The sequence below is a fragment of the Cetorhinus maximus genome, chromosome 4 (genome assembly GCF_964194155.1).
Source record: "Cetorhinus maximus chromosome 4, sCetMax3.hap1.1, whole genome shotgun sequence".
Taxonomy (NCBI): domain Eukaryota; kingdom Metazoa; phylum Chordata; class Chondrichthyes; order Lamniformes; family Cetorhinidae; genus Cetorhinus; species Cetorhinus maximus.
The window spans coordinates 21,078,802-21,099,603 of record NC_135882.1 but is presented as its reverse complement, the minus strand read 5'-3'; the positions used below and the strand labels follow the sequence as shown (position 1 = coordinate 21,099,603).

At 40.9% G+C, this 20,802-nt stretch overlaps 1 protein-coding gene across 1 annotated transcript; it reads left to right on the top strand.

The window, feature by feature from the left end:
- Positions 1-11,368: 11,368 nt before the first annotated feature.
- On the top strand, positions 11,369-19,013 carry polr2k (RNA polymerase II, I and III subunit K). Its single transcript, XM_078540032.1, has 3 exons — positions 11,369-11,494; positions 14,683-14,775; positions 18,778-19,013. Exons 1-3 carry the CDS (start codon positions 11,434-11,436, stop codon positions 18,798-18,800), a joined length of 177 nt encoding a protein of 58 aa, XP_078396158.1. The 5' UTR covers positions 11,369-11,433; the 3' UTR covers positions 18,801-19,013.
- The last annotated feature ends 1,789 nt before the right edge of the window (positions 19,014-20,802 follow it).

Genomic DNA, 20,802 nt, shown 5'->3' with positions numbered 1-20,802 from the left:
GAAAGGGTTAAATATGGGACTTTACAGTCACTCACTGATACTGCCCCCAAGTGTGGGATTAATACTGTGTTTATCTCTGATACAATATCGGTGAGAAATAAGATTGCATCTACTGTCTGTCTAATAAAAGGTGTTGTAGGTAAAACGAGATTTTACAAGGTTTCCTGAAACCAATACCTTTGTCTGACTGTGTCTCTCGGCCCTAACTCACTGACTCTCATCCTGTCCTCCTTTGTACTGTATAATAAGGTGGGATGCTGAAACTAAAGGATAAACATATTTCCATTTAAAGGCTTTCTGGCAAACTGGGCACAGCAGTGATCTTTGTGCTGACTAGTGAGCATGCAAAGGCGGCCATATTGCATTGGCAGGAGACAGAGTGATGTGCAATATCTAACTGAACAAGATCATATGGATTGCCAGTGAAACATGTAATCCAACATGTCCAATGGCAGACCTGATTGGTATCTAGTGAAATTTCTGGTATATTCTGGTAGCATATTAACAATACCCGTCAGCCAGGGAAAATGATGGTCTTGCAGGCTTATCCCTAAGAATGGAAAAAATTCCGTTCCCCAGTGACATGTTTCCCTTCCAGGTTTTATTGGCGAGATAGACACAATCGCTATAATATATTGATGCACTACAGGTCTGCTTGGTTCGGGTATCAGATTGTCAAGTCTATTAGAGCATTGACTTGGTTCTGAATTTTCACATCCAATGAATCACCTTAGAAATTTTTCCAACTCTGCCCTCTCCAAGTCATTCGTTCAGGAGTGATTAGCTAAATGGCCTTCCTCACCTACATCTGTGAGAATCAAGCCAAGTAAATCATTGGATTTTTTTTTTTAAATCCTGTTTTTAAAATTACAACATGGAGACAGAACAACCAATCCATTTCAGTGTTTACCTTCCACACAAGCAGACAGGTTTAATCCCATTTGCCCATATTCCAACTCACATCAAATCCTGTCACACATAGGAACAGGAGTAGACCATTCAGCCCCTCAAGCCTGCTCCACTATTCAATTTGATCATGGCTGATCATTTAACTCAATGCCACTTTCCCACACTTTCTCCATGTCCCTTGATGTCATTAGTGGCCACAATTCTATTGATTGTTGTATTAAACATGCTCAATGATTAAGCTTCCACAGCCCTCGGAGGTAGAGAATTCCAAAGATTCACCATCCTCTGAGTTAAGCAATTCCTCCTCATCTCAGTCTTTAAAATGGCCTGTCCCTTATTCTGAGACTACGCCTCCTGTTATCTAAAAAGGAAGAATGTACAGGGTTACATGGAGAAGATGGGGGAATGGCACTAGATGAGATGCTTATTTGAAAAGCTGTTGCAGACACGATGGGTGAAATGGCCTCCTTCTGGGTCATAACAGTTCCCTGTAAGAATTTTGTAAGTTTCAATGAGATTACCTCTCATTCTTTGAAACTATAAAGAGCACAGGGCCAGTTTTCTCAACCTCATCATTGGACAATCCCACCATCCCAGGGATTAGTCTGGTGAACCTCCATTGCACTCCCTCTATTGCAAGTATATCCTTCCTTAGATAAGGAGGCCAAACCTGTACACAATATTCCAGGTGCAGTCTCATCAAGGCTCTATACAATTGCAGCAAGACATCCTTATTCCTGTACTCAAATCCCCTTGCGATGAAGGCCAATATACCATTTGCCTTCCTTATTGATTGTTGTACCTGCATGCTAGCTTTTAAGTGATTCATGAACAAGGAAAATCTCCCTTGTGCCCAACAGTGGAGTGTTGCTGGACTAAGACAATTTAAAAATTCTCATATCCCTCCTTGGTCTCAACCCTCAACATCTCTGTAACCTTCTCCAGCCATATGACCATCAAAAGAACTGCACTCATCCAATTCTGGTCTCTTTGCACTCCCCATTTTAATCATGTCACAAATGGTAGCCATGCTTTCAGCTGCCAAAATGCAAACCACTTCTTTTAAAAAGGTCTTCCTTCAAACCTACCTCTATGGTTAAGCTTTTGGTCATTTATCCTAATGTGTGGCAAGACCACATCTGGAGTACTGTATACAGTTTGAGTCTCATTATTTGAAAAAGGATATAATTATGTTAGTAATAGTTCAGAGAATGTTCACTCGACTTATTCCTGGGATAAAGGGCTTATCTTATGAAGAAAGTTTGAACAGGTTGGGCCTTTCCTCAATAGAGTTTAGAAGAACGAGAGATGATCTTACTGAAACATAAAAGATTCTGAGGAGACTTGATAAGGTGGATACCAGGAAGATGCTTCCTCTTGTGGGGAAGACTAGAGCGCGGGGACACAGTTTAAGAAGAGATCTCCCTTTTAAGACAGAAATTAAGTGAATTTATTTCCCTGAGGGTTATTAGTCTGCAGAATTCTGGTCACCAAAAAGTAGTGGACACTGGGTCATTGAATTTGTTCAAGGCTGAGTTAGATAGACTTTTGATAGGCAAGGGAGTTGAGGGCTATGTTGGGGGGGGTGGGGGGGTGGGGTGGGAAGAGAGAGAGAGCAGAAAGGAGACCACAATCAGATCAGCCATGATCTTATCGAATTGCAGAGCATGCTTAAAGGGCTGAATGGCCTACTCCTGCTCTTACTTCTAAGTTCTATCCAATTGTGGCACTGTCAAATTTAGTTTGATGGTGCACATGAGGCAGCTTGGCATGCTTTACCACATTAAAAAGGCCCTATATGGATGCAAATCGTTGTTCCCATCTCTCTTCATCCACATATCCCACATGCTTCAATCACCTACCCATTCTAATTTTGAACGTTGACAGTTTCTGCTTCAAGCACTAACTCGAAGAGAATTCCACAGCCTCACAACTGAACAGAAAATCCAAAAAAGGGTTCAATTAGCAAATTAGCAATTATTACTTTGCACTGTCACACTCCTTTAATACTTACACCATACAATCTTTAAAAAAAAATTAAGGAAAAAAAAATGCCCGTTTTACTTAAAGTCCTACAGCCAGGAAAGGCAATTCAGAGTCAAGCTAAGGACCAAAATCCATTAAGCATTATTTCAGTCTTTACTAGCTGTGCAAAGAACTAGAATATCAAGCTCAAATTACAGATTTTCGCCAAGGTCACTCTTTTTTTCCCCTCACAACCAAGATGTGCACACACACAGACAAGCAGAAACCACGACACAGCTCCTCTCCAGTGAAGCAATTCAGTCCTTAAAAAAAAAAGCAGTTCACCACTGAGAAACGTGCTTCCTCCTTCACCCCCCCCCCCCCCCCCCAATATTACTCAAGTCCAAACTTTTCCTGTCCCACCACCCAACCGGTGGCGGGAAGTCACTTTTCACTTCGTATAAATTTGAATATTTCTTTCCCCACCCCCCCACCACCAAGAAAATAACCCAAAAAAATTTTACAAATGTATAAAAAGTCACAGGTAGGGAGACTTGCAGGTATGCACGGCAAGGAACCCAATTCGAAGAGGGGACAGGGAGAATTAGATTGACCACCATTTAAACCATGAAACACAGGTACTTACACAACTGGTGCAGGAGGAACGGTCAGCAACAGCCCCCGACTACACTTTAAACCCAGCCCACATTCCTCACTCTCTTTCTCTGACTCCCTTGTCCGTTATACTGAAGGTTTCTTCACTGGTCTCTCCCTCTCCCTCGGGCCGGCCAGACTTGTCTCGCCGACAAGGCGCTCTGCCGTTTGAATTTCGTATCCAAAATCCTGATTGGTCGGTGGGAGCGGCCAATCAGCGGCCGCCTTACTGAACAGGCCAACCGGAAGTTCCTCTGCACCCTGGCCAGCGTTTTGTTCCAGACGGTTCCACTGGGGATGCGCGGAGCGGTGACGGCGGGCGGAAAAATAAACGCGACTTTTATACCGATATTAATCACCAACAGCAGCAAGCGGTAAACCGGCTCCTCGAGTCCAGTCTGACTCTTCTTTGGGAGGGGATGAGGAGTCAGATTGAGCTCGAACGTTAACTCTGTTTTTCTCTCTTCACACACGTCGCTGGAGCCGCTGACTTTTTCTAGCACTTTATGTTTTTGTTTCAGATCTCTCCAGCATTCGCAGTATTTTGCTTTTAATAAGCTCCTCGGGTTTTTGTTTGGAACTGTTGGTAATGGTTAGGCCGAGGGCCTGGGGATTGTGATCCCTCTTTATCTGTGTTGGTCGCATGTGAGGGGGACTAAAGTTTTCTTTAGCTGGGGTGGAGTGGATGGGGTGATTAGGGTGAAATCCATGTAAACTGTATCAAATGTGTTACCCTCATCGACCATCCTTGTTACCACCTCAAAAAAAATGGATTAAGTTAGACGTGACCTACCCTTAGATCCATTCTGACTGTTCTTGATTAATTTGTGCCTTTCTAAATACAGTGTCTCAATTTTTTCCCAATAATTTGTTAGGCTTAGTGACCTGTAAGAACTTGGAACATCCCTTCTTCCACTTTTACACAATGCAGTAATGTTAGTGGTTCTCCCATACCATGCTTGTAGCCAGAGAGATTGGAAAATGACAGTCAAGGCCTCTGCTATTTCTTCCCTTGCTTCTCTTAGCAGCTTGGGATATATTTCATCCCGGGCAAGCCCTGATGATTTGTCCGCTTTCAAAGCCAAAACCCTTAATACTATCCCTCAACTTGGTGTGTATATGCGTTTGTATGTATGTATGTGTGTGTGTATATATGTATATATTTTTATATATTTATAACATATATCTCCAGTACTTAACACAAATGCCTACACCGTCTGCTTTTGTCAAGTCAGGTGCAAAATTTTCATTAAGATCCCATATCTTCTACCTCTACAAACAACTTACCAGCCCTAAGCTTTTCTTAGTTGTCCTTTTGCTTTTTATCTATTTATATAATATCCATGTGTTTTCCTTGATTTTACATGCCAATATTTTCTCATACCATATCTTTTTAATTTCACCCCTTTCTATATTCCACCAGGCTTTCTGCTACTGAGTTTTCAGTGTCTGATATAAGCTTCTCTTTTTTTGCCTTATCCTACTCCATTTGCTCCTTGATATCCACGTGTTATGTATAGATTTGAGTGTTGCACCCTTTTTCTTTCTGGGTTTGTTCTTGTCCTCCTTGAAGGCCTCTCACTGTTCTCACACTTGTTTACCTTCATGTAGCTGTTTTTAATCCATGTTTGTCAAATCGCATCTCAGTTTAGTAAAGGTGGCCTATCACAATTTTCCATGACTGCACTAAATCTCACTGAATTATGATCATTACCACCAGAGCTGTGCCACAGATCGTTCTTCCAGCTGCTGAAAACTAAGTCCAGTGCTGTCATTTTCATTTCTGAAAACTAAGGCCAGAGCTGTTCTTTCTTGTTGGGCTTGCTATGTATTGGGAAAAAAGTTCTCCTCAATGCATTTTAAGAAATCTGCACTCTGCTGTACCTTTTGCACCGACTTTATCCCAGTTAGTATTAGGGTAGTTGAAACCCCTGACTACTATTACTGACTTATTAGTTCTACACTTACATATTTGCTCTCCTATCTCCCTCTAACTCATTGGAAGTATATAGTATACTCCCATCAGTTCAACACATATGGCCTCATTTGATGATCCTTACAGTATACCACCTCTCCTCACAGCTGTATTTGTTTTATTAACATGAGAAGCATCCTGGAATTCCCATAGGCACCGGATGTGCATTCAATGTGATGGGTGCCCTGCGATTCTATCATTTATTGCGTTTCTGCCTAATCTTGCCTGAAATAAACATGACTTTGATTATAATCAAATAAAAACATAGAAAATAGGAGCAGGCGTAAGTCATTCAGCCCTTCGAGCCTGCTCCACCATTCGATATGATCATGGCTGATCAATATCTCAATCTCAATAATGTACTCCCTTCTATCTCAACACTGTACTCCCTACTCTGTTTCCTGTCTGCTAACCAATTCTCAATCCATGCCAATATATTACCCCCAATCCCACGTGCTTTAATTTTCACACTAACCTCTTATGTGGGACTTTATCAAAAACTTTCTGAAAATCCAAATACATCATATCCACTGGTTCCCCCTTATCTCTTTTGTTAGTTACATCCTCAAAAAGCTCCAGTAGATTTGTGAAACATGATTTCCCTTTCACAAATCCATGTTGACTTTGTCTAATCCCATTGCTATTTTCTAAGTGTCCTGTTATCACACCTTTTATGATAGACTCAAGCATTTTCCCTACTACTGATGTTAGGCTAACTGTTCTGTAATTCCCTGTTTTTTTCCCTCCCTCCTTTTTTAAATAGTGGGTTACATTTGCCACCCTCCAATCTGCTGGGACTGTTCCCGAATCTGCAGAATTTTGGAAGATGACAATCAACGCATCCACTATTTCCATGGCAGCCTCCTTTAGCACCCTGAGATGTAGATTATCGGGCCCTGGGGATTTATTAGCTTTCAGTCCCATTAATTTCTCCAGCACTATTGTTTTAGTAATACTAATTTCCTTCAATTCCTCCTTCTCACTAGATCCTTGGCTCCCTAGTATTTCTGGGAAGTTATTTGTGTCTTCCTCCATGAAGACAGAACTAATGTAGTTGTTTAATTGCTCTGCCATTTCCTTTTCTCTATTATAAATTCTCCCATTTCAGACTGTAAAGCTTTTGAAGTCTGCTTTTATCTTCCTTGCAAGTTTACTCTCACGCTCTATTTTTCTCCTCTTAATCTCTTGGTCCTCCTTTGCTGAATTCTAAACTGCTCCCAATCCTCAGACTTACTACTTTTTTTTTAGCAACTTTGTATGACTCCTCTTTGGATCTTAAACTAATGATTGTGATTAATTTTATGAATTAATTTTTGTTATTAATTTAAAGAAGTAACAGCAAGTTAGAGCTTATTAGCTCTGAGTTTAACCCAATTCCCTAACTTAGATAACAAAATAAACCGGGGCCAACGTTTTCCCCCCGTTTGGTGTGGGGGGGGGAGAGAGAGCAGGAGCGAACGTGGGCGGGCGGGCCTCTGATTGGCGCCCCCAATTGGGGGCGCGCTGCCATTTTATGTGGGTGGGCCAATTAAGGTCCACCCAGCATGACATGTACTAGGAAGCGCAATGTGCTCCCTGTGCGGGTGGGAGAGGGGATTTCCCTCAGCTGGGAGTGCGCTCTTTTGCACATGCGCACAAAAGAGTACACAGATCTCCCTGAGGCAAAGCGCTGCTTCAGGGAGATCATTTCCAATTTAAAACTTTAAATAAAGTGGTTTAAGAAATTTCCCTGCCATGTCCCCTCATGTGACACTGTCACATGAGTTGGGACATGTCCATAACTTTTATTGAAACCTTTTGTAAAAATTTTAACGCCCTCATGAAACCATTTCCTGCTCGTGGATGAGGTTTCATGCTTTTTCCAAGGCCCACCTGGGCTCCCGGCCTGCCCGCTAACCTTAAGGTTGGACGGGCAGGTCCATCAATGAGGTTAATTAGTTTTTTAATGGCCTTAATAGGCCGGTGACTGTTGCCCGCCGAACTGAAAATCTAAATGACGTGGAGTGACATCGGGACAGACGTCCAACATATCCCCGCGTCAATTTACACATTGGCAAACGGGCCCCGCCCCCACTCACCAACTGGTAAAACCTGCCCCTATAGTACTCAGCAACCAATCACTTACCTACTGCCCTCATTTTTGAATCCCCTGCTGCTGCTCACAACTGTGTTTTCTCTCTCTCTCTCTTATTTAGTTCCGCTTTATATCCTAGAGGCTGCTGTGCCTCCTGCTGACACTCTCGCTTGCACATTACAGTACACCTTTCTCACTCAATGAGCTTTGAATAATAGAGTTTGAGAGAACTTTTCTAAATCTATTTTGAGTAAGTTTGTTTTGAATTTTGGGTTTTGAAGATGAATGGGTAGTTTTTCCCTTAACAATCACCTAAAACAGGTGATCTGGTCACTTTTTTTTAATTTGATAATGAATATGAGCATTGATGGCTCGGCAAGCATTTATTGCCCATCTCACTGATGTTAGAGAAGCAGTTGCAGGGTTTTGATCCAGCAACGTTGAAGTAACGGTGATTTAGTTCCAAGTCAAGGTGGTTGTGAGTTGTAGGAGAGTTCGATTTTGGTGTTCCCATGCGTTAGCTGGCTTTGTCCAAGGTGGTAGAGGTTACTAAGATAAAAGCAAAAAACTGCGGATGCTAGAAATCCAAAACAAAAATAAAAATACCTGGAAAAACTCAGCAGGTCTGACAGCGTCTGCAGAGATTCCTCTCCGCAAATGCTGTCAGACCTGCTGAGATTTTCCAGGTATTTTTATTTTTGTTTTGGTAGAGGTTACTGTTGAGTGAGCCTAGGCCGGTTGCTGCAGTGCACCTTGTAAATGATTTACACAGGATAACATAGCCTGTTTCTGTGCCATATATCTATTTGGCTGAACCAGTCCTTACCAATGTTCATGCTCCACGTTTTCCCCATCTAAACGTACCATTGGAATCCTCTGTTCCCTCCTCCCTCATATGCTTGCTTGATTTCCTCCTAGAATTACAAATGTTACACTCTAGTTCAAAAAAAGGCTGTAAAGGTGAGCCCAGTAACTACAGGCCAGTCATTTAGCTTGAGTGGTGGGGAAGCTTCTAGAAACAATAATTTTGGACAAAATTAATAGTTATTTGGGCAAATGCTAGTTAATTAAGGAAAATCAGCATGGATTTGTTATGGGAAAATCCTGTTTAACTAATTTGGTGAAGTTTTTGATGCGGTAACAGAGGGTTGGTGAGTGTAATACTGTTGATATGGTGTACATGGACTTCCAAGAGGCATTGTATAAAGTGTCATAGAACAGACTTGTGAGCAAAGTTATAGCTTATGGAATAAAAGGGACTGTAGTAATACGGATCTGAATTTGGCTGAGTGACAGAAACAGAGAGCAGTGGTTAATGGGTGTTTTTTGGACTGGAGAAAGTTTTGTACTGGAGGTCTCCAGGGGTCGGTGTTGGGACCCTTGCTCTTCCTGACATATATTAATGACCTAGACCATGTGTACAGGGCACAATTTCCAAATTAGCAGACAATACAAAACTTGGAAGCATTGTGAAGTGTGAGGAGGATAGTGTAGAGCTTCAAAAGGACAGAAACAGATTGGTGGAATGGTGGACAAATTCAGATGAAATTCAATGCAGAGAAGTGTGAAGTGATTGATTTTGTTATGAAGAAGGTGGATAGACAATACAAAATAAAGGGTACATTTCTAAAGGGGGTGCAATAGCAGAGGGACCTGGGTGTATAAATCATTGAAGGTGTCAGGACCGATTGAGAGTGTGGTTGACAAAGTGTACAGCATCCTGGGCTTTATTAATAGGGACATAGAGCACAAAAGCAAGGAAGTTAAATAAACTTGTATAGAACACTGGTTTGGCTTCAACTGGAGCATGTTCTGGGCGCCACACTTTAGGAAAGGTGTGAAGGCATTAGAGAGTGCAGAAAAGATTCTTGAGAATGGTTCCAGGGCTGAGGAACTTCAGTTATGTAGATAGATTGGAGAAGTTAGGACTGTTCTCCTTGGAGAAGAGAATATTGAGTGAAGGTTTGATAGAAATGTTCAAAATCATGAGGGGTCTGGACAGAGTAGATTGGGAAGAGCTGTTTCCTTTGGTGGAAGGATAGAGAGCAAGAGGACATAGATTTAAGGTAATTGGCGAAAGAAGCAATGGCGACTTTTACACACACTAAGTGTTTGGGATCTGGAATGCACTGCCTGAGAGCGTGGTGGAGGCAGGTTCGATCAAGGCATTCAAGAGGGAATTGGACTATTATCTGAAAAGGAAGAATGTGCAGGGCTATGGGGAGTAGCATTAGGTAAATTGCTTCATCTGAGAGCCAGAGCAGAAACAGGCTGAAAGGCCTCCTGTGCTACAACAATTCTGTAAATGGATCTATTTGCTTCAACCACTCCCTCTGGTAACAAGTTCCACATTCTCACCACTCATTAGGTAAAGAAGATTATTTTCAATTCCCTATTGGATTTCCAGGTGGCTATTTTACATTAATGCTCTTCCCTACAAGAGGAATCATTCTGTCTATGTCCACTCTATCAAAACCTTTCATACCTTTAAATGCTTCTATTGGGTCACGTCTCAGCCTTTTTTCAAGGGAAAAGAGACCTAGCCTGTCAAGCCTTTCCTGATGTGTATACTCATGCATTTCTGATATCATCCTTGTAAATCTTCTCTGCACCCCCTCCCAATTCTTCTATATCCTTTTTATAATATGGCAACCAGAACTACATGCAGTACTTGTAGTGTAACCAAAGTTCAATGCAGATTTAGCATACCTTCTCTAATTTTCAATTCTATCCCTCTAGAAATAAAGCCTGGTACTTGGTTTGCTTTATTTATGGCCTTGCTAACCTGTGGCACAACTTGACCTATTGATTGATCTATTTGTACTCCAAGATCTCTTTGTTCCTCTACTCCACCTAGGCTTGCTCCTTCTAAGTAATAAATGACCTTTCTATTCTTCCTACCATTTAACTGTATTGAACTTCATTTGCAAATTCTGCAAGATTTTATAAATGCCTTCCCCTGTAATTTGTTGCAGTCTTCCTTGGTATTGACTATGCCCCCCAGTTTGGTGTCATCTGCAAATTTTAAAATTGTATTTTGGATTTCAACGTCCAAATTGATAGTATAAATTATGAACAGCAGTGGTCCCATCGCGGATCCTTCAACACTTCCTGCCTTTTGCCACTCTGAATAAGTACACTTTATTCCCACTCTGCTTTCTGTCTTGAAGCCAGCTAGCTATCAATTTTCCCACTTGTCTCTTGACTCCGCATTCCCTGACCTTGTGGAGGTGTCAGCTGTGGCTCAGTTCATAGCACCCTCGCCTTTGAATCAGAGGGTTGTGGGTTCATGTCCCACTCCCGGAAAAACCAAGAACTGTGATTGTACTCGAAAGAGTTGCAATCTGTGACTGTTGATAACTCGAAAGAGTTTCCCTGACCTTGTTCATTAGTCCATAATGGGGCATATTTAAGGCAGTGGATGTGGTGCCAATCAGGTGGGTTGCTTTGTCCTGAATGGTGTTGATTCTTGAGCATTGGAGCGCACTCAACCAGATGCACGGATATCTTCAGTTGTCAATGGCTAGCAATAATAACATTTATACAATTGAAATTTGCCAGCAGAAAGTAACACATTTAAACTTGTGTTATGTCACTGTCATGGGAAATAAAATTGGATGTTAGGTCTACCAACCGCACTTTGTGTTTTTGACTTTAATATGTTTACTGACAGACTTCAAATCTAACATAGTTACAACTGGCTAGTTCTATGGCAATTCAAAATATGGCATGTAACTGTATAGTTAGAAAACCTGAGGAGAAACTCTCTAAACTAAATAAGCACAAAACTTCAGGACTAGATAATTATTCACATTTGGTTCATTGTCTTTCAGGTTAACCTGAACGTCGGATAGAAATGGATGTCCAAAAGGACTTGCAGCCTCCAAAACAACAACCCATGGTTTATATTTGTGGAGGTAATAATAACAACCTGGACCACAATTGATTTTTCTAGTTCTGAAAAGAAATAGATTGTTGTGTTGTCTCAAATCTTAAGTCAATTTTATGGTCAGATTAAGATGGTGTTTTCTTCAGTTACTTTATTCACCACTAGAGCTGTTATGAAATCTAGAAGTTTTGAGGGTTGAAGTCTCGCCATGTAAGTTATGTGAAACTCTCCAGCTTCAAAGCACTTTGGAACAAAAACAAAAATATCTGGGAAAACTCAGCAGGTCTGACAGCGTCTGCGGAGAGGAACACAGTTAGCATTTCAAGTCCGTATGACTCTTCATCAAAACTAAGAAATATAGAAATGAGGTGGAATATAAGCTGGTTGAAGGGGGGTGGGACAGGTAGAGCTGGATAGAGGGCCAGTGATAGGTGGAGGCAAAGAAGAGATTGCCAAAGATGTCACAGACAAAAGGACAAAGGGGTGTTGACGGTGGTGATATTAGCTGAGGAATGTGCTAATGATGACATTAAGGGTAGAAAGCAGGACGAGCAAGTGACAGATAGCCCTAGTGGGGGTGGGGTGGGGGGAAGGGATCGAAATAGGCTAAAAGGTAGAGATAAAACAATGGATGGAAATACATTTTAAAATAATGGAAATAGGTGGGAAAAGAAAAATATATATTAAAACAATCCCCACCCCCTTTCCGATCCCCCTTTTTCCAATAATTTATCATTTTTTAATATATATTTTTCTTTTCCCACCTGTTTCCATTATTTTTAAATGTATTTCCAACCATTGTTTTATCTCTACCTTTTAGCCTATTTCGATCCCTTCCCCCTCCCCACCCCCACTAGGGCTGTCTGTACCTTGCTCGTCCTGCTTTCTACCCTTAATGTCACCTATTAGCACATTTCTTAGCTAATATCACCACCGTCAACACCTCTTTGTCCTTTTGTCTGTGACATCTTTGGCAGTCTCTTCTTTGCCTCCACCCATCACTGGCCCTCTATCCAGCTCTACCTGTCCCACCCCCCTTTAACCAGCTTATAATCCACCTCATTTCTATATTTCTCGGTTCTGATAAAGAGCCATATGAACTCGAAACGTTAACTGTGTTCCTCTCCGCAGATGCTGTCAGACCTGCTGAGTTTTTCCAGGTATTTTTGTTTTTGTTTCAGATTTCCAGCATCTGCAGTGTTTTCCTTTTATCTTAAAGCAATTTGGAGATTTCCTCCAGTATTTCATCCCTTGTACTGACTTGGCTCTTTTTATCTTCACATACTATCAGATTACAAAAGCAGGTCCTAGCATTTGTCCAAGACATCAATTTGCTTTTGTTCTGCATGCTGCAGAAAATGCTGGTGTGTGACTCAGCTTTTTGTACTTCAGTATTCAACACAATTATTTAGGCTCCTCTCAAGGATCCACCTTGTCTTCAGGCATGTTTGGAAGCATGTAAACCTCTGCCAGTAAAATCTGTCATATTGTTTTGTTTGCATCTGTGTTATTCCAGTTGCAAGTTTATGCCCTTGCCTATGTTTTCCTGTTGCCTGACACAGGCTGTTCTCTCTGAATCTTCAATTAAAAATAAACTGGGCGCTAGTCTGAAGTGGCAGGATACAGGCTCACACTTCTAAATTTCCAGCCTTCTCTAACAGCAATGGACAGATAATGGAGCATTGGCAGGCGAGTTGTTATCAGGTTGGTCTGATATACCGTTTAGTGACTAGGTTAAGAACAACCTACACAGCAACTGGAGAACAAGTTGTTATAGTTGAGTGCCTGCTGTAAAGGTAGGAAGAGGAAAAAGTTTTCATATGCGTTTGTGTTCCAGAAATTAGTAAGATTGGGTAGAGAGGAAAAAGTCTGCTGTCTTAAGCTTCAGTGGAAATCCCTGTAGTATAAGTTGATGCTGCATTTAGGACTCAACTAATCAAGCCAGCACACCTGTTACCAGATCACTGGCTTGCACGACTGTCTCCATCCATCGGGGTAGGTCTGGTGGTAGGAACTGTGGAATGTTTCCAGTCCTTTGGATTAATAAACATTAGGTGCCTAGGATATTAAAAACTACAGCATTCTGTCAATGTGGCAATCATTTTGTTAAAGACAGTTACTAGTTAAACAGGCGATGGGCCTGATTATCCCATCTAAATAGAATAAAAAGATACAGCTGGAACACTTGGAGTGGAAGCTACTTGGAAGTCATTAGCACTGAGGAGTTGTAAACCAGCTTGAACAAAAAACCAGCCTGGATTAATTCTTCCACTACAACCCCTTATTGTGAGTAACACATACCATGGAGTAACTAACACAACGAATACTTGTTCCAAACATTTGATTTTGACATCGGGACTAAAAGCTCCTACATTCGAAATGGTTAGAGGAATTTTAGATTTTGTAGTTTATTTTTTTGGTGTTTCTTCGGATGAAATCTAATGCATTCTGAGCTTTTGATCCAGCCACAACACCCAGAATATATCTAATTATGGAAATCTAAAGTTAGTCATCCTGTATATAAAATGTATTTTCCTTAGTAAAATTTGTGTCATAGATGTTACATGCAGGAAAAGTTCTTACTGATCCTATCACTATAATAACTCAAAATTGAATGTAATGTCAGTGCTTCATTAGTTCAGATACTTGTGATTGCACCTTAATGAATTATAAGATATTTTTGTACGGTGTTGTAAATGTTGCACATGATCTAAATTACAAGAGCTCCCCTTGAATATACCACTTTCAATAGTAGTGTCCGTTCTGTGAGGTCAGTGAATTGTCACATTCTCATTTGGTTAGTAAGTGTGGCTAGTTTAATGTTTTGTTTGGCAAGTTATTTACAATCAGAACTTACACAAATGTAACGTTTTAAAAAGTATGATCCTAATGCCAATTTCTAATGAAGCTTCATTATTGTGCATTAGAGATCTGTGCATGCCTGTGCCAAGTAGTCTTGCTTAACACGGTATTTAATTGACACCAATTTCAGTAAGTAGTACTGTAAACTGGCAACAGGACTCACTGCAAATGTCTGACCCATTCCTCCAGCTGGTAAAACATTTATTCATAAAATCAGTCTGTTTCTGCATGCAAACAGGTAAGTACACAAGCAACATTTAACATACATGCATCCGTTTTTAAAAATAAATGTATCAGGCACCAATATAATTGTGATTGAATTTGAATACTAAGCTATTTATTTACTTATTACAGAATGTCATACTGAAAATGAAATCAAAGCCAGAGATCCTATCCGATGCCGAGAATGTGGTTACAGAATAATGTACAAGAAGAGAACAAAGAGATGTATCCTTAATATAGCATACAACTATTTAATGATATCTTAATGTTCCGCTTATTTTGCAAAATATGTCATGCATATGGTGATCTAGGTGTTCCAGCCTATTATTAGAACCTTATCCCTTGTGCAGATAGCTTTGTTAATGATGCTTGAGTTTAGGCTTCTTGGATTGCTGAATTGGGAGTGTACTAATGCTGTTGAAACAGTTGATAACCATTACATTATAAGTTATGCACCCCTTGCCTAATTTATCTTTGTGGTATCATGTCTTTACTGTAAAGTTTATAAATTCCCATTGTCAATTGTTTACTAACAGTTTTAGTAATGGGTACGGACTGCTGATGTGGAAAATGGAAACATTGCACTTGACAGTGCAGTGGAAGGTGTCCCTCTGAGTAGTAGTTGAACAGCAGATATTATGAGGAATTGAACATTGTGCAGATGATAGAAGAGTTTGAGGGAAGGCTATCACCAACCAGATTGTGACAAATTCATCTTTCTCAGTAGCCTGTCTTGAGCTTGCCTGTTCATTTGGATGAATTTCGTTGCCCACAAGAACAGCTTAAGTTGTGAAAGAACGTGTGGGAGAAGTGGGACACTGAGCATGAAGTAAAGGAATTGAGTTGGCAGCAAAGGAGTAGAAGCTAAATGCAAAATACTGTGTATGCTGGGGATCTGAAATAAAAACAGAAAATGCTGGAATAACTCAGCAGGCCTAGCAGCATCTATGAAGAGAGAAACAGAGTTAATGTTTCGAGTCCATTTGACTTCTTCAGAGCTGAAGAAGAAGTAGAAATGTGATGGATTTTATACTGTATAAAGGATGGAGCACCATAGAAGCTCAAGGATAGGTGGGAGCTCAGGAGAGTTTTGACCAAGATGTCATGGACACAAGACAAAGGAAGAGTTGCTGCACTGAACTCTTTTCTTCCTACCTTGACTCTATTCTCTCTCCCTTAGTTCACCTATATTCGTGATTCCTTTGATGCCCTATGTCATATCAACGATTTCCAGTTTCCTAGCCCTAACCACCACCTCTTCACCATGGACCTCCAATCCCTCTACACCTCCATCCCCCACCAAGATGGCCTGAGGGCTCTCCACTTTTCCCTTGAACAGGGGCCCGAACAATCCCCATCCACCATCACCCTCTTTCGCCTGGCTGAACTTGTTCTTTCATTGAACAATTTCCCCTTTAACTTGTCTCACTTCCTCTGAATAAAAGGCGTGGCCATGGGTACCCACATGGGCCCCAGTTACATCTGTTTTTTTGTGGGATATGTGGAACATTCTTAGTTCAACTCCTATTCAGGCCACCTCCCACAACTTTTCTTCTGGTACCTCAATGACAATTGGTGCCGCTTCATGCTCTCGTCTGGACCTGGAAAAATTTATCAATTTTTCTTCCAAATTCCACCCTCTCTCACCTTCATATAGTCTATCTCAGACACTTCCTTTCCTTGACTTCTGTGTCTCCATTACTGGTGATAGACTGACCACCAATATTCATTTCAAACCCACTGACTCTCAAAGCAACCTTGACTATGCCTCTTCAAACCCTGCTTCCTGTAAGGACTCCATCCCATTCTCCCAGTTTCTCCACCTCCGTCACATCTGTTCTGATGATGCTACCTTCCAAAACGGCGCTTCTGACATGGTCCTCCTTTTTTCTGAGCCAAAGTTCCCCCCTTCCCATGTGGCTGACAGGGCCCTCGACTGTGTCCGACCCATCTCCGACACTTCAGCCCTCACCCCTTCCCCTCCCTCCCAGAACCATGATAGGGTTTGGCTTGTCCTCACTTTTCATTCCACGATCCTTTGCATTCAAAGGATCACCCTCCAGCATGATGCCATCACCAAACACATCTTCCCCTCACCTCCCTTGTTAGCATTCTGTAGGGACCATTCCTTCCGTGACACCCTGGTCCACTCCTCCATCTCCTCAAATACCTCAGCTCCTTCCCACGGTACCTTCCCATGCAATCGCAGAAGGTGCAACACCTGCCCCTTTACCTCCTCACCACTCAATTCCCCAAACATTCCTTTCAGATGAAGCAGCAATTCACTTGCACTTCTTTCAATTTAGTCTACTGTATTAGCTGCTCACAATGCAATCTCCTCTACGTTAGGGAGACTAAATGCTTTGCGGAACACCTTCAACTCCGACTTTCCTGTCGCTTGCCATTTCAATTCACCATCTTGCTGTCATGCTCACATTCTCCAATATCCTTGGCTTGTTGCAATGTTCCAATGAAGCCCAACACAAACTGGAGGAATAGCACCTCATCTTCTGGATAGATACGTTACAGCTTTCTGGACTTAACATTGAGTTCAACAACTTCAGACCATGAACTCTGTCCTCCATTTTTATCATATTTTTTTTTCTCACACCCCCCCCCCCCCCACACGCGCACACACACACAGGGCCAGCCTGTAACTTGGTCTTATGTTTTGCTTTCAGAGGGCACTGACCCTTGTTCTGCTATTCTGCCATCTGATCTGTAGGCCACTATTAGCACCTTCCTTAATCTTTAACACCATCACTAAGACTCCCTTTGTCTTGTATCCATGACATCTTTGTCAAATCTCTCCTGAGCTCCTACCTGTACCTGACCTTCTGGTTTGCTCCACCTCCTTGACAGTATAAAACCCATCACATTTCTACCTCTCTTCAACTCTGAAGAAGAGTCAAACAGACTCGAAATATTAACTCTGTTTCTCTCTCCACAGACATGCTGAGTTTTTCCAGCATTTTCTGTTTTTGTTATAGAAGAAACTAAAGGTTTGATGTCAGCTTGGTGCACAGATAGCAGTCTTACCTTTGATTCATAAGGTCTTTCAAACCCATTCCAGAGTTAAAAGCTTATAATCCAGGATGACACATTGCAGGACTGGGGCACTATTTGGGATACCAATCTTTGGATGAAACTTTAAATCGCTTGAGTGGATGTAAAAGATTCAGTGGCATTATTCAAAGATGAGAAGGGGAATTCTCCAATATCCTGGCCAACGTTGAACTTAACACCACTAGAAACAGATTATCTGCTTATTCATCTCATTCCTATTGTATGGGTACTTGTGTTTAAATAGGGGACCGAAACAGGAAGCTGTTGGCAAACCAGGGGTGATAGTGATGGTACAGATAATAGTCATCGTACAGGAGGAGAAACTCTGAAGAGATAAAATGGCAGCAGTGGGACATGTAGGAGTGGATGTTGAAATATCGATACCATGGATATAGGCTGTGAAATAAAGGTGATGGTGGAGAAAGGATCAGGCGGGAGAGTAGTGAAGTGTGGATGATTGGAGCCTCTCTGCAATCTTTGGGGCTGAAACCAGATGGGAGCAGGTAATTATAAAACTAATTGATGGAGACACTCATATAAGTATGTGGGATGGACTAGAGGAAAGGAAATTAGAAGGTTTTGGTGAGCGATTTATAAGTAGTCTTGCCCAGAGGCACAAGGAGTGGGTGATGGGAATAGAGGCAAGAAGGCAGATTGGTATGTAGAAAGCGATGAAGAAATAATCAAAGATATTTTTTGTCGAGCAGCTAAAAGTAATAGTGAGTTCCTCTAACTTGGAGAAGAAAGACTGGTGTTGTTCATCTTCCCTTCCCTCTAAGTCATGTCTTTTCTGTTGCATGCTGATTAGAATGTCAATGGTAGCAAGCTAGATTGAGGAAAAGAGGAAGGCGATTGGTGCAAGAAAAGTGAAAATACAATATTTGAAACAAAGTTTGAGCTTGAAAAACTTTTGATGAGTAATTTCAAAATACTAGACATATGCTTTCTTTTAGCTGTTGCATTGGTCAGTGAGGTATGTTAAAACAGATTGGTGACTATATAGTTTTTCTGATTTAACTGGGAGCTTAGAATAGCGGATGGTGTTAACTTGGACACTGTAGGTCGTTCATGATGTTCTGTAACAAAAAGTTTTATACTTGATCTCAAATAGCTATAGTTTCACAATTCACTTTTTTGTTTCCTTAACCAGGACCTTCACAGTGGTTGTTTTTGACGCCCGATGAAATTCAAAGTTTTTCTTAAACTTGTACTGACAAGAATTGCTGGTGTTTGCCATCTAGCTTTGTCGCACATGTAAATTTCACCAAGCAGAAAGGCTTTGATATTTTTATGTTAATATTAAACAATTAAAATATTGCTTGTATCTTTCAAAACCTAGAGTATTTACAAGACCAGTTTTATTTTATTTGATGAAAATAAATGCTTCATGAAATTGATATTTTTCCGGCTCGTCGATACATCAGTTTATTGCGTTTCCTTTCACTTTGATTGCCTGCAATATAAAAAAATTAATGCATTCCTCTCAATGCAATAAAGATCAACTGTGCACTAAGGAAATAACTATTTTATATTGGCATAATGGTATTAGTGTATGACAAACCTGCAGCTGCCAGGTAACATGTGGCATCATCCAAGAACCATATGGTTGTTCAAGACACGGTGAACCAAGATTGATTTGTTTCCAGGGTAGAAATTGGATAACTTAATAACTAAAGAAAGGAAATTACGGATGGTCAGGTTCAATTTGTTCATGGGATATAGTGTTGCTAGCAAGGCGAGCATTTAATGTCTATCCCTAATTACCCTCAAATAACATTCATGTTGCTACTGCATAGTAGCAGCGTGATATGGCTAGCTTCACCTATTCCTCATGCAGTAGCTGCTATGCAGTACAACATGAGTAGTATTCTCCACTAACCAGATGCTGCCGTCAAGCCAAAAAGGCGATATGCCCGTTGCACAAATGAGTAACGTGGTATATTCGTTTCAATGCTGTTGTGATGCCAGGTATTTAGACGATACATCCCAACGACTGACGGATCATATCAAACAGCATATCCCTTCAGCTGTTCGTAATAGGCAAAGTATTGACCGTACCCAACCAACCCGTGCTTGCAAAACTCAAAACATAGTGTCCAACATTAGATGTGATTCCATGATTGGACAGCACTTGCTAAATAATCCTGATTGTGCTAAGAGTTACACTGACAACCAATTTAAGATTATCAGTCAGGCTAGCTAGCAGTGTGGCTCGCATAGGCTTGCTAGAAGCTGCATATATTCACACACACGGCCCTGCTCTTTGCAGACAGAAGGAGCATGTCCACGTGTTGCACCTTTTTCAACGAAACAAAAGCTTGGGAGATGGCCATTCCCCATGACAATGCCTTGATCAATCAGAGTTAACCTGCCTGGTTTGAATTTAAACAAAAGCTTGGCAGTTAACTGTTCCTGGTGCATTGTCCATGGCAACACATCTACCAATGGAAGTCCACTTGCTAACCAATTTGCACAGTCATCTAATGCAATATAAATTGTTGTTCTCTTTACAATTTGTATTCTTGCAAATTTGTCCTAATGAGTGTAAGACTGAAAGCATCAACAGCATGTCTTTTTTTCAATAATCAAGTTCTAGTCACGTACTACCAAATGACAATTAGAATCCTATTGTGGCCTTTAAGAATACTACACTTTATATATGATTTCCTTATGTTTCAATATTTAAAGCTAATTGTCAATATCACACCGAACCTTCTGTTGCTCATGTTATGAAGATGTGCTATATAGAATATTAATTTGTAATGGCATCGGGATATGAATATATTTATATATATATATCTAATGTTTTATATATATATATATAATATATACATAATACATACACACACACACATATATTGAACTTTTTGAAAACATTTTGTGCTGAACAAAGAACACTGGCCTACAGCAGCTACTAAGTTAAATTTGTGAAGGCCAGAAGCCACTTTATGGAGACAGAGTCTATGGAGCTCTGAGACAATGGCTGAGATAAACCCCAGATTGAAATCAAAGAGAGGCCATGTGACCCAGCTCTTGGGTGTAAAATATACTGAATTTGAACCAACGGAGACGGCCACAGGGACAGTAGGGCAACAGCTTTATCTCTCTCAAACCTTTCTCAACAAAGCTGAACCCTATTGTGTTTTGAAAACCCACCAGAAGACCTCATTGCTGCAAACTGAAAAG

What these genes read in the sequence shown, in the direction of transcription:
- polr2k (XM_078540032.1), top strand. Translation starts at nt 11,434, where the DNA reads ATGGATGTCCAAAAGGACTTGCAGCCTCCAAAACAACAACCCATGGTT. An exon ending in CATGGTTTATATTTGTGGAG is followed by an intron (nt 11,495 to 14,682) that starts GTAATAATAACA and finishes TACTTATTACAG; the next exon opens with AATGTCATACTGAAAATGAA. An exon ending in CAAGAAGAGAACAAAGAGAT is followed by an intron (nt 14,776 to 18,777) that starts GTATCCTTAATA and finishes GGACCTTCACAG; the next exon opens with TGGTTGTTTTTGACGCCCGA.